At 32.1% G+C, this 14,287-nt stretch overlaps 1 protein-coding gene across 2 annotated transcripts in view; it reads right to left on the reverse strand.

The window, feature by feature from the left end:
- Window positions 1–2,698: 2,698 nt before the first annotated feature.
- Window positions 2,699–14,287, reverse strand: part of LOC124537641 (hemicentin-2-like) — a 359,030-nt gene continuing 347,441 nt past the window's right edge. For both annotated transcript variants that reach the window (XM_047114538.1, XM_047114539.1), the window contains exons 6-8: window positions 6,756–6,890; window positions 3,673–3,889; window positions 2,699–3,320 (exon numbers count right to left, since the gene is read on the reverse strand). In XM_047114538.1, coding sequence (XP_046970494.1) covers window positions 3,205–3,320; window positions 3,673–3,889; window positions 6,756–6,890 — 468 coding nt within the window. In that variant the 3' untranslated portion in view covers window positions 2,699–3,204. The remainder of the gene's footprint in view (window positions 3,321–3,672; window positions 3,890–6,755; window positions 6,891–14,287) is intronic.

The raw sequence follows: 14,287 nt of genomic DNA on the forward strand, positions 1-14,287 counted from the left end.
TTACAATAACAAATTTTAGAATTACTTAGAATCCAAATAGGTATACTGTTAGGATTTTATTTCTATTCATCTTTGATATCTTATCATAGATATAGATTTTATATGGCAACACCATAGTTCTAATTTGATTAATCTAAGTTAACTTGGCAACACTTATGACTTATTAATATTAAGAGAAAAATATTTTGGAGTAATAATAATACAAACAATTGCAATGATTTTGCATTTGATTTGCATTTAAAACGAACTTAAATTTATAAATCATCATTACTGATTCGAGACATTACTAAAAAATTGAATAAAAGATATATATTTTTAAAGTATATATGTAAACATAATATTAGGCTTTAAATTCTATGAATTATTGACAGTTAGAAGAAAAAAAATCTTAAATACGATTTATTTACACATAACCTAACGCCAAGTTAACTGTATATTCTATTCCATTGTAAACTGTAAAAAGATACACGTGAATGTTGAAGAAGCAAAAATGTTTATTAAAAAACATTCAATTTGGAATCAATTGTTGCTTTTTTAAAAAAAAAAAATTCGAAAAATGTTGCATATTTTAATACTTCTGTCATAAGTGAAGTTATTTCAAAGTACAGTTTACAATGAAATGACTTATTATAATATAATTATTTAAATACTTAAAAACTTGAATTATTTCTAAGTTTTAATTCCTTGGAATTTATATCAAATATTAACAAACATCAATGCTAAACAATTATTCTCTTTCGAAACTTGTATGATAATTTTATAAAGACGAAGGGAATACATTCAGAAAAGACAGATCATACATTATCAAATATCTTTTTCGCGCCTTGTCAGAAGTGTCAAATCAAAAAAAAAAAACTTTTGGAATGTCCTCTTGGCATAATTTAAGCCAAATTAAAAAAAAAGTCTGTTGGAATATGACAGTGAATAGGGATGTCTCCCATACGAGTTACGAATACTTCGTTCTAGAGATAGTTAGGTACGCAAAACGTAAGATCACTTGGACGAGATATTTGATTTTCAAATTCATTGTTCTGCCGTTTTTAATTTGTGGAAAGAAATACCTTCGATTAATATTCAAATAAAATTTGTCTAAGCCCACAAATAAATATTTTTAATAACATAATTCATTTAATAAACCTCTGAATGATCAGCTGTAAAATTTTTCCACGTTCATAGCCGCCGCCATCTTGTTATTATCATAAATTATAAACTGAAAGATAATTATGTACAATTTATATATTTTGATTTAACACAGCTACCCAATATTTCACAGCAGAGAAAACAAATAATGTCAGTTAGTAATAATACATTTTACTAAATACTTTAATTGACCACAATTCGGAATATTCTTATATTGTCAGTTGAATAAAAAAAATCAATGAAAAGTTATGGAAAAACCATGATGTAAAACGTTATAAAGTGTCTGTAACTTCCATTATAAGAAAAAAATTTTTTGTGAAATAATTGTTGAAGCGATGGCGTTCTTGAAACAGCGCTTGAAGCGCTCTCTTGCCATGATGTTATTTCGATATAAACACCGTTTTTATTGTTTCACGTTAAATTTAAACGATAAAGTAATCTACCTTAAGCAATATTAATCTAAACACAATGGATAAAATGTTCATTCCGTAAAGTATTTAATTTCCTATTATTATTTAAATTCGAATATTATTTAAGTGCTTTTAACTACATAGATATTTCATCATTTATAATTCACAAAATTAATATTAATTATTTCTAAAATTGTATCCTTTGATTATACATAAGGAAGTCATAGAACGCGGATAATGCTTACGGCTTGTGCTGTTCTTAGGTATATACTCTGTAATCTATTTACATTTTGCTGGATATAAAGTATATATTGAAGCGCTAAGTCGCGGCTTAGTAAGCTGAAGTGGCAGTGGGCTGGTCATATTTGTCGCAGAACCGACCACTGTTGGGGAAAACGCGTTCTAGAGTGGAGACCGCGTCTCGGCAAACGTAGTGTAGGACGTCCTCAGGCACGGTGGAGTGTCGAGTTACGCAAGGCGGCAGGCCTGAGCTGGATGCGAGTAGCCGGAGAAAGACCACAGTGGCGTGCACTTGGAGAGGCCTATGTCCAGCCGTGGACGAAAACGGGCTGATGATGATGATGATGATGAAGTCGCGGCTGGACTGATTATTACGATTCCTTCCGGTTAAGTAACCTTGCCGTAGTTGGCAAGGCTTTCAGCTGGCGCTGGTTATTAGGTTTTAACATCTTATATTAATGGACTAATGTACGTATGTAGTGACAAAAGTCATAAAATTATATAAGAAATAAAAAAATCTTATGCCAAAGCTAAATATTCCAAAACTCATTTTAGGGGACAATGGAAAGTCAAAATAAGATATCTAATTTGAGATGATAATAATAATGACGTTTTTAACTTTGCTGTTTCATAAATTCAAATCGTTTGTAAAAAATACATTGGTAAAAAAGGCATATACGATACAAGATACAAGGTGTTGTAGATGATAAAAAAGCGTTAATACCTGTTGACTTCCAGGCAGGATATATTACATATATACATACATAATTGCATTTAACATGACTGTATTTTTTAATGTAGAAAAAGAATAACTAGTAAGTTTTTTGTCGGTTATTCTCGGTAGAATCAACTTTCCGAGCCTTGGTAGTTTCGCTTAGTTGTTAACTGACGATACAAATATGCTTGTAAAAGTTTATTTTGATTTTGATATTTTGATCGTTCGATCAATATGTGATCATTTGATCTCTTTGCTTTACTTGAGCATACTTTACGCAACTGAGATCGCACGCTCTATAGCATCCTTATGTATATTCTAAGGCTGTGTCTTATTAATTATAAATATAAAAAGAACGCATTATAAACTGCAGTCCGAAGTCGTGTTTACATTGTCATAGGTTGCATTTAACAATACAATTCAATAAATATAAAATGGGTATGAATATATTTTGGTTCACTATTTTTTAAATAAACATTTGAAATACGACAGACATTTTTTCTTAACCATAAATTGAATTATATTGAAACAAAAAAAAAAAAACAATTATGACCATACAGACAGACAGACAGTTTCTAAATTTAGAAATTATTTTTTATCTGTGCCATTTGGCATACTACTTTTATAATCTATGCAGCGAATTATTTAAAATTATTTATTTTTATTCTATTCGTGAATCGTGGAGATCGTACGCTAACGTCATCGGAGACCGAAGTGTATCATTACTGAGCAAAACAGCAGGAGGCAGGTGATGCTCGAGGTTATTCCATGAATGGCGCTGGTGTTACGACGGAGTATAGCGGCCATCTTGTTACCTGGAATTATCAATAAGAAGTATTGTATTTATAATTTGTTTAATGCCTATATCCCATGGAGCGAATAATTCAATACTTGTATTAGAATAAATAAAAATAATATTATTTATATTTTAGCCTAGTTGAAAGAACATGATTCAAATTCGATGAAAGCAACACTGCGTTTTCATTCGCCTGATTTGTTTCCCTATTTCATCTCATAGTGACGCAAAACATTGCATGGGAATCTGCATCTGTGGGATATCAGTAATTTCTGTGTTGCCATATAAACCCGTAACAATAAAAGTAGAAAACTAAGCCACCCCTATAGAGCGGATAATAGTTAGTAAAAATAAATAATTATAACACTCACTGCCTTCAGATACAAAGACGTGTATCGATGCTGGTTCTGTATTACTCGCGCTACACGTGTAATTCCCTGAATCCTTCAGCGTCGCTCCCCTCACGGTCAATCTGGACTGAGTCCGGGCACCGGGCTCTGTCTCCACAGTGATACCTCCACGAGTCGCGTCATAGTTAATCATTCGATCATTGTGATACCAGAACACGTACTGCGGTGGTGTTGGGCTCTGGAATATCAGATTGTAAACATTGGAATAGGTTTATATGTGTGATTAAACACTCGCTAAATTCGTGCAATACAATTTATCACGTATCTATATTCACCAACTTATATAATATCACTTAGTCATAAAACACTGCCTTACATTATATAAGATCATATAAGTTTTAAAAGCTTATTAAGTGAGAGTAGGCTTCAATTTGACCTTGAGATAATATTATTCTTTAGTAAAAGTTATTTTTTTAAATATTTCGATCGCCGTGCATTAATCTTTAAAGTAATTTGCAATCCTACTCTGAAAAATTACATACATCTTTTACGATTCTTTGAAAAAGTAATAAAAATTGAGGAGCAAGACAAAACAGCAACAACAATATCCACATGGATCACAGTTTATATAAATAAATATATAATTTTATTCCTGAACAAAAGGTTGGTGACGTAGTCAAGGTAGTGACGTCACCTTCCAGAAGTAGAAGATTGTAGTATTGATTGTAGAGGATTGAACAGTCAGTTGCATTCTTGATGAATTTAGTAATATTTTTTGGTATGGCATATGGCAACTTAGTTAAGAGTGTACTACAGTAATTATTTTAAATGTTTTTGTAATTGATCGTTATAATATAACTTCATATTAATATTCTGGTTCTTTAAACATAGTTCAGGACCAATTGCGCTTGAAGAACAAACAGTAGCTATATAATATAATCTTCTACAAAAAATCATATCAATGTTCCTTCTCGCTTGCCTCGTATAAAAATATATAACCTTTTCAATATTCCGACATTTCAATCAAACCTAGGACATAACTCTGCTGTTCCTAAGCTCTGTAGACAATATAACACACTTTCTAGAAATAATATGGAACTGCATAATATTCATCGTTACAGCTTGTCCAAATTCAGAGTGTGTCTCATTAAAACTTTAACCTAATACAATAATAAAAAAGTTTAGTTCATAAGCTTTTTCCTAATTTTATGATTCTGATTACTGCTATGTATTACTTTATCGCTTTTATTTTCATTATATTAAAAAATATTTTTTGCTATGCATGCTGTGGTCTCCTATAATCGAAGGAGCACATAACTTGTGTAACCCTTATACTGTTTTATTTTGAATCTATATTTAGTGGGTATTTTTTATTGGAGACTCATAGATATAATAAATAAATACGTATGTACTACTAGAATGAATCCACGCAGCCCAATAATGTTCTAGTAAACAGATATGTTATAAACGCGCAAAAAGTGAAGTCTAGAAAACGTCCTAATTGTGACGTTTTCCTTTAGTCGTTTTACGTAGTAATACGTTATAATACATCATAATTACGTAGTAATACGTTTTGCGTAATTAAAACATCTAGTTATACCTTTTACTTATTGTTTTTAACAAGCTATCTTTTTTACTTTTAACGAAATGTAAAAATAAACTAAAATAAACGGTCCCCGGCGCGGCACACTTTTTTCTGTTGTTAAGTATGGATATAACATATCTGTTTATTAGAATATCATTGGTCTATACTATTAGAACGAATCCCCAGACTAAATACATTTTCCTTGGAACTTGAATAGATAATACTTGATCCATGGATTAAGTACATGCATTTTTTTTAAATCAATGGATTTCAATGCATAACATTCGTATGGCTTCGCAATCCGATCGGAAGATAATCGAATAAAAGATTATCTGTGAATATGTTAGCTTAATCCTACGCCATTTTATGTATTTGCGGAAGAATTTCAATAGTTGTCATGGTGATCGGTTTTATTCGATATTTTAAAGGAGTTTTTTTTACTATTTTTTGAACACCCTGTGTGTAGTATTAGTGATATTGTATTAGGAAACCTACTACGTTTTCCTTGTCGAATGTTAAAATTTGGACCGATACTAAAATTATTGTTTAAACATTGACAGCTATGAAATGTTTAATCATTTTTAAAAATCAGAAGAAAAAAAATTGATTTTAATTGACACTTTTTTTAAAGAAATTTTTGAAGTTGCATTTATCACAAATTTTGAAAGAACCTAAAAAACGTGATAACTCAAAAATGATTCACTTTTGCATGGTTCATATGGGGGATTCATAAGGGACTATTTGCAATAATTAATATCATATTAAAATTATTGCAAATAGTCACCCCTATCACCTCCTAACGTCGAAATATCAATAACCCTGGATATACATATGTGGGTAGTTCTTTTGTTAATAAGGTTGCTGTACTATTAATTACTTATATTATTACTTATGTAAGCGATATATTTTATTATTGTATGTGTTGTCAATTAATTTATAAAAAAATGTCACTGTAGTTTAAACTGCTTCTATCGAAGCGAACTTAGTAAACTTTGTTATGATCTAACTTTGTGTTCTTGCCTTAGATATCGATAGGGTTCCCTTTGATGGATATTGTTTGTATAACATCAAAACAGGTCGTCTGATAAATGTCTTATATTATTTACCCAGAATTTTGATGAAATAAATATAAGGGAGTTTTTAATACACCATTAATAAAATGAAATAAAAATAAGGGCACAAGATACATATCATTAATTAATTCTTCCTTTGTCCAAACAGCAGACAAATTAAACAATAACAATGGTTCATAGAACAGAGAAAGTCCAGAAAACTGACTCAATATAAATTGCTCGATTATTTAAAATGACTCATGCTAAAAATTAAAATCTAATAAACACTTAAGATTGCAAAATACTGATACGATTGAGATGAAAAGAAGATCTAAGACTTATTGTAAATTGAACTCAAAAATACTCATAAAAACCGGTTCACAATCACAAAAGTTATATCCACATTTAAAAATATACAAGTATAATTGAATGTCCTTTCGAAGTAGGTTGATAAATTGAAAGCAAACCTTTTCAACGATGCAAATGAGATGTATAACGCTGCCCATGTCCACGTGGTGTTCGCCAGAGCCGAGGATAAACGCTTCGGGTACGACGATTTGTAGTCGGACGTAGTGCGATACGATCCCTGTACGAGTTGACACCTGGAATTTGAAATGAAACATTTATATATCAGTAGTCGCACGGGGCGTTGCTCGTTATAGAGTGTTGGTTGTCCTGTGTTAGCCAAAAATTAGCTTATGTTCTTGGAGTTTTTTTTTATGGTATAGGTTTGCGGTCGCATGTTGGATGTTGGATGTTAGCATATGGGCCACCTGACGGCAAGTGGTCACCATCACACATAGATAATGACGCTGTAAGAAATATTAACTAGTCCTTACAACGTCAATGTGCCACCAACCTTGGGAACTAAGATGTTACGTCCCTTGTGCCTGTAGTTACACTGGCTCACTCACCCTTCAAACCGGAACACAACAATACTGAGTACTGTTATTTGGCGGTAGAATAACTGATGAGTGGGTGGTACCTACCCAGACGGGCTTGCACAAAGCCCTACCACCAAGTTCAAGTTTGCTTCATATTGAATTTCATCAAATTTGATTCAGCGGTTTGGCCGAGAAATATCGACAGACAGAGTTACTTTCACATTTATAATATTAATAATATAGCTCAACTCGAGACCAATGTTTCATGTTATCCTGAAATACTAAATTTGTAAATCTTTTTGTGTGTCTGTATGTTGCTTTTTCACAGACGAACCCCTGAACCGAAATTCTGTATCAAGTAAACTTGAAATCCAGAAGGATATCGTTCGTTGTTAAAGGAGGTTACCAGTTCGACATGTATTTAGAATTTAATTATATTTGAATATGATGATCCATTTAGGTTTCCAAGCACATGTGCTCAATTTCGTAAATGCATTTTTGTATATTAGTCGATATTTATAATTTTTCGCAAAGTAAATTCGTATTGAGAGTAATCGATAATCTTTAAGACGAATTAATTGGTATACTTCTCGGTTTTCTACCATACTATATAAAAAATCTAACAAGACAAATATCGATTCCACAACTAAAAATACGACCATTGTTATGTATTGTAATCGTTTGGTGTATTTAAATTTAAGTACGACACATTGTTCTATTTCCTTTGCCATTGTTAATACAAGACCTTAGAAGACGCGGCCCATCTCTTTGTTTGAATCCCTAAAGATGATTCATGAATCATTACATCTAAGCCTAAAGGTTTGTTTATTGAGGTCCAAAACGTTTTGCGAAAACTGAACAGTTGTAACTATTCATATAACCTTTTATTTTAACGTTTATTTGTGTTCGAGAAAAACTCCCGAACGGCCTCTCAATACGTGAAATCATTTTCTTTATGTAAATACGACTATTTCATCTGCATACAGCGTAGGCATCGCTTTAAAACATTCAGGGTTACTTCCACTGTTACCCTTTGTTTTTTTTCCGGATCTAGAAAATGGGTTCTTTAATGGGTTCGAATGTAATTCTCGAGAACTGTTCGATGATTTAGTTTTATTCATATTTTAGTTGCAGCGTTCGAACTCTGTCACGCTGATTTAGTTCACTGGATATTCAGAAATATTCAAATATCTCATATTCAAACACCAGTCGTCGTTCTTGATATAAAAAAACAATTATGTTAACCATTGCTTGCTGTTAATTATGGTACAATGCCAGTACGAATGACATCAACAACAACAACAGCCTGTAAATTCCCACTGCTGGGCTAAAGGCCTCCTCTCCCTTTGAGGAGAAGGTTTGGAACATATTCCACCACGCTGTTCCAATGCGGATTGGTGGAATACACATGTGGTACAATTTCTATGAAATTTGTCACATGCAGGTTTCCTCACGATGTTTTCCTTCACCGCTGAGCACGAGATGAATTATAAAGACAAATTAAGCACATGAAACAGCGGTGCTTGCCGGGGTTTGAACCCGCAATCATCGGTTAAGATTCACGCGTACTAACCACTGGGCCATCTCGGCTTTCGAATGACGTCACTATGTCATATATCTTGAGATGATTACATTATGATTGTAAATTTAAAATGCTGAAAAGCTGAATTATGTTAATTAAACCGAATGTGATGGTAAATATCAAGTAATTTAATATCAAATACGATAAAACGAAGAACGGTATTATATCAATTGGTATTAGTTTCGTGCAGGCCAAGCGCGTCTGGGAAAGTACCAACCACTATTCACATTCCTAGTATTGTTCTAGTATGAAGGGTGAGTGAGCCAGTGTTACTACAGGCACAAGGGATATAACATGTTAGTTTCCAAGGTTTGTGACGCGTTGGTGAAGGAATGGTTAACATTTCTTGCAACGCTAATATCTATGGGCAGTGCTGACTACTTATTACACGATAGTCCAGTTGTCCGTCCGCCTATTTATATTATATAAATAAAATTTTAACAAAAAGAAAAACCGACTTCAAACAAAACACTATTTTAAAACAAACGAATATGCACTAAAAAGTAATAAAAATAATTGCGTATTCAACATATTTTTTAGAGTCCTCTTAAGCGTTCCGTTTATATGAATCAGAAACTACTTCGAGGACAATTTCAAAGGACACTTACGAATAAAGCAAAAATAGACTTTCGAAAATGCGGCTTTAATACGTCATGCGGCATAAACTACTAGGATCCCTCGAAAGAGCTGTAATCGACCTCGACAAAAAAACTTTGAAAAGAGCTAAAATATGTCGTACATCATATGACATGACATCACACACACAAAATTTGATTAAAGATAGTAAGAAATTCTACCCCATATCGCACCCTAACTGAGAGCCGTATAGGAGATCCATCTGTCCCTATATCTTTAAAACTACGCAACGGATTTTAATTCGGTTTTTTTTAATAGATAGTGTCATTCCAGGGGAAGGTTTGTATAAATAATACATGAACAATATAGTAAAGAAACGCTGATAATTTAAGAAGTTTGCAATGTAATGTCGTAAATAAACAAATTCTGTAGTATATTTAGTATCAGTATTGCACCCGTGCGAAGTCAGGTTGGGTAGCTAGTTGATTGTAATATTCGACTATGATAATTACATAAACATAATCACATTACGGAAGGTGACTCAAATGTCCAAATAACCTAAATAAGATTCGACCGAATATCGCTAACGTGCTCCTCAGAATTGTTCCGTGCCCTTCCGTTCCGTTACTTTGTCATGGATCCTATGCTCAGAACCTCACCAAACTTTCACCAAACTACCCTTGAAGTATATATTTTATAATAAAAAAAAGAATCATTAAAATTGGTTAACGTGATTTTCAGTTATTCACCTATTTGTCGCGCATATACATAATGCAAATTTAAGACTTATGTCGTTTTCATACGGATACCATCATCGGAAAAAAATTAAATTAAATTGGGACCCCACGGGAAGCACTACCTTTCAAACAAAAAAAATATCAAAATAGGTCTACCCAGTGAAAAGTTATGAGGTAACAAACATAAAAAAAATACAGACGAATTGATAACCTCCTCCTTTTTGAAGTCGGTTGAAAATTAGACTTTAATGCAAAAATACGATATTAGATAAATATACAGAATTTAAACCACACCAAAGAAACATCAAATCTAAAAACGAACAAGTTTTTGTAACCAGACGAGATAATTCTTGTCGACATAAGAAATATTCTGATCAAGGAATAAAAGAAATGTAAGAAGAACAAATATACAATCTAATATATAATATAGTATGTAAATAAATGTTGTTGGTGTCTATTAATCTCTGTTTGGCATTGATAGAGATCATTACTGTGAAATTTGGCAGAGTTCTTGCTCTTTTTTACGAAGGAGTTTTTATACTATTCGCGTTTTTTTTAAATTCGAAGCTAGATTATTTTTTCGCTTGGAGCAATTCACGTTAGCCTCTCTGGGTTGGTACCACATACTCATTAAATTATTCTATCGCAATACTCTGTACTGTTCTGTATTTCGGTTGGAAGGGCGAGTCAATAAGTGTAACTACAGACACATTAAGAAGCCTTGTCTTCAAAATTGGTAACGAATTGGCGATGTAAGAAATGGTTATTCATACTTATGGGCGGTAGTGATTACTTATCAGTTAGCTAAATAATAGTCCGGCTGTCAATTTAGGCACGCAATAAAAACAAATTGCCCTCATAAAGCATTCGACAAAATATATCGCTAAAATTCGAATCTACAAGTATTTTAAGTCCTCTGTCTTCTGGTCTAAAGACTACAAGCCTATATAACAAATATTACTATAGTTATCTTCGTTTAATGATAAGGAATACGTTTTGATTTTAAAATACCATTGCTTGTATAATTAATACATTATTCGAATTTTGCACTCATGAATGTTTTCACTGGTTTTCAATGGTTTGGTATCCCACCACCTGATTTTGATGATGGTCACCTGATTGATTTATCCATTAAAGTGAGTTAGCAATTAATTATTTTTAGTCAAATTCTTAAAACAACCACTGGAAAAGTGTTCCGTCAGAATTATCAAAATATATTGTACATATTTATCAAACTTTCTCTTAGCAATCCTTTGCCAATATTAATATAAAAAAAAGACGAAACAGTATAATTAATGATGAACTATAATTAACATCCAAGGCACGTGATAAATTATATTTTTATTAGCGACTAACGAAAATGAAATGATAACAGAGACGTTATAAAACAGAAAATATTATTTTCTTTTATCGGGACTTACGATTCTTCATGTATATAGATTTAGTGGACGGACGAGGGAAAATGGCCGCTTATATTCCTCTCACGTCCGATGCTGATTGTTTGTGTATCTAGTCAAAGGATATTCTGTATTAGGGAATCTTTGTTCAAGACATTAAGGAGTAATTGATGAAATTATATTTATTCGTACGTGTTCACGTTGTATGTAAACAAGGGATTGTTTTATTAGCAAATACGACTGATTGAGAAAAATGAAGAGTATATTTGGGATGATTAATGGAATCTACATCTATGGAGATTCTATGTGGTTAATTTTTATGAATAGGGAAAACGTCGTGAGGAAACTCGCATGAGCCAGATGGAATACTGTGACAAGGGTAAATTAACTACTAGAAGAGTAATAGTCCAGTGGTTGTAGACCAAATAAACATCTCTGAATCTCTATATGCTTAATTTGTGTTTATTACTCATATCGAGCTCGCGATGAAGGAAAACATCGTGAGGAAACCTGCATGTGTCTAAGCCATTGGAGCATGCTGGAATAAGATACCTTTTCATCAAAAGCCTAAGCCCAGTAGTCGAGTGCTATGAAATAAAACCTTAAGAAGGGTCTCAGCCAAGTAGTGGGATTACTTACGGGCTGTTGATTTGAATAGAGATGAATATTATGATATTTTTATGTTCAAATTTCTAAACCAGATCTTCTATAGTTTGATCATATTCTGTGTTATACGAGTTCCTTTTATTTCGAAGCAATCTGCATGAAATTTTGCAATTAGATACCTCAGATAGAGAGTTTCCAATGGACTTCAATTAATCAATTATTAATTACACACAGTCCAATGTTTTTGTTGTTTCAATAATAGGTAAGCTAACAGAAGAATAATGTATTGACTATTAATTAAAGTATTAAGTATTACGTAAGATATCACGTAGATAGATATATTCAGATTAAAAAAAAGAAATAGTAAAATTGTTTACCATATTAAACACCCATCAACATTATAAACCTAGCTGTCATTTGTTATTGAGATGAGTTAGCTATTGAGTTTTTCAACTTGATTTATTAAATAAGTTCTTTGTGTGCACACCTAGTATTAGTCTTTTTTTTAATAGGATAATATGTTTAGTAAGCAAAACCTACTTATACACTCAGATCAGAGTCAGATTAAGACAAAGCGAAACTTTTCAATGAAACTCCAATGAAACTCCAAAAAGTGACAGAGATTAACCTCTTTCCTACGAAATTTTTATTTTACAGTAACATTATTAAACTTTGCACTCAAAATTGACCTTGAAATTGACTGTAATGTCCTGTTCCTTTAAAGAGAATGCTCGGAAGCGACGCTGTGTTAGAAACCGTTATTTAAAATTCGTCTTAAGAACTCTGTTTTCAATTTTTTTTAATTTGACCAAAGCACGGAAATAAATTTCACATTAAAAATTAATTTATTTATGTTCACGCGGCCAAGATTTATAGAGTAACATTTTTTTAATAAAATTCATATTTTTATGTATTTAATCATTTAATGTTATTAATGTTTAAATATTTTCTTATAATTTAATGTAACATTTACGTATTATTCGAACTGAAAAAAAAGATCGGATTTAAATATGGAACAACGTTTAAATACAGATATTAGATAGATATTAATTGCATTGGATAATCTTCTTTCCGTTGAGATTTAATTACAATTCTGTGTATGATACATGAACTAACAACGGACACTATGAGACAACAAGACCGGAACTTTATCAGTCGTAAAGGCGTTTTGCGGTTTTCGGGTTGAATTTCCGAGGAAATAAAATATTATGAAATAAAATATAACTGACTTATCATAACTACGGTTAAGATATTACTAGCCAGTTGAAGTTGGCTTTACCCTCGCGGAAACATAAAATGAAACAAAAAGCGATAGGTATATTTCTTTAATGGGATCCCAATCTTACGCGAACTTTTTAATAAACAAGGTTTTTCAATTTTTACGTTGAAATTGTATCAAGTAGGTTACGCCGAGGTTTTATCGAGCGATCAGATTGCGTATGAAACTGGGGAAGTGCTTTCCACATTCGACAAATATAATTTTGAAGGATTTACATTTTTTTAATTGATTGTTGCTGTTGCTAGTTTGTGATCTCTACAGCGTCATCAAGCCGGACGAGTCGTAGAACTCTACCGTGTTGGGAGCATATGTATCTTATATCGTATGCAATATATGTATATTATTTTTGATGTATTTACCAATTAATAGCGGGAATTTGTATTCACTTTTGATTTTGTATTTGCTTTTGTTGCTTCACTATTAATGTTCCGTGCGCTCCATCTCCCTAATAAATTAAGTTTAAATATGTTGCCATCGCACAAACAACATTCCACACATATGAATGGGTGAAGGTAGTACTCTTATAACCATAAATAATATATGGAAACGTTGTAGGTACGTACGTATGTTTACTGACTGAACACTTGTATGAAACTCGACAGCCTCCTTTAAAGAAAACACGTAACGCAATCGTGAAGATTATTCTTATTTTTAAGCCTACTTTACATCCTAGCCTTAATTTCCAAGACAAATAAGGAAAAAGTAAATCTTTCAAACATCCCCCCACCTAGTTATTTGGATTGGCCAATTTTCCTTATTTGTAAGTTATTAATTTTATAAAAGTTATCTAAGTTAGATTAATTACTAACATAGTTGTGTATTTATAACCTTGGGTCGTGTAAATAAATAAGCCTTAGTAAACTTCTTAATATTTAATTTATTCCAAGGTAAGACTCCAAACAACTGTTCTGTTAAATTGTTGTTTATGATGAATAAAA

The sequence above is a fragment of the Vanessa cardui genome, chromosome 18 (genome assembly GCF_905220365.1).
Source record: "Vanessa cardui chromosome 18, ilVanCard2.1, whole genome shotgun sequence".
In the NCBI taxonomy this organism is placed as follows: domain Eukaryota; kingdom Metazoa; phylum Arthropoda; class Insecta; order Lepidoptera; family Nymphalidae; genus Vanessa; species Vanessa cardui.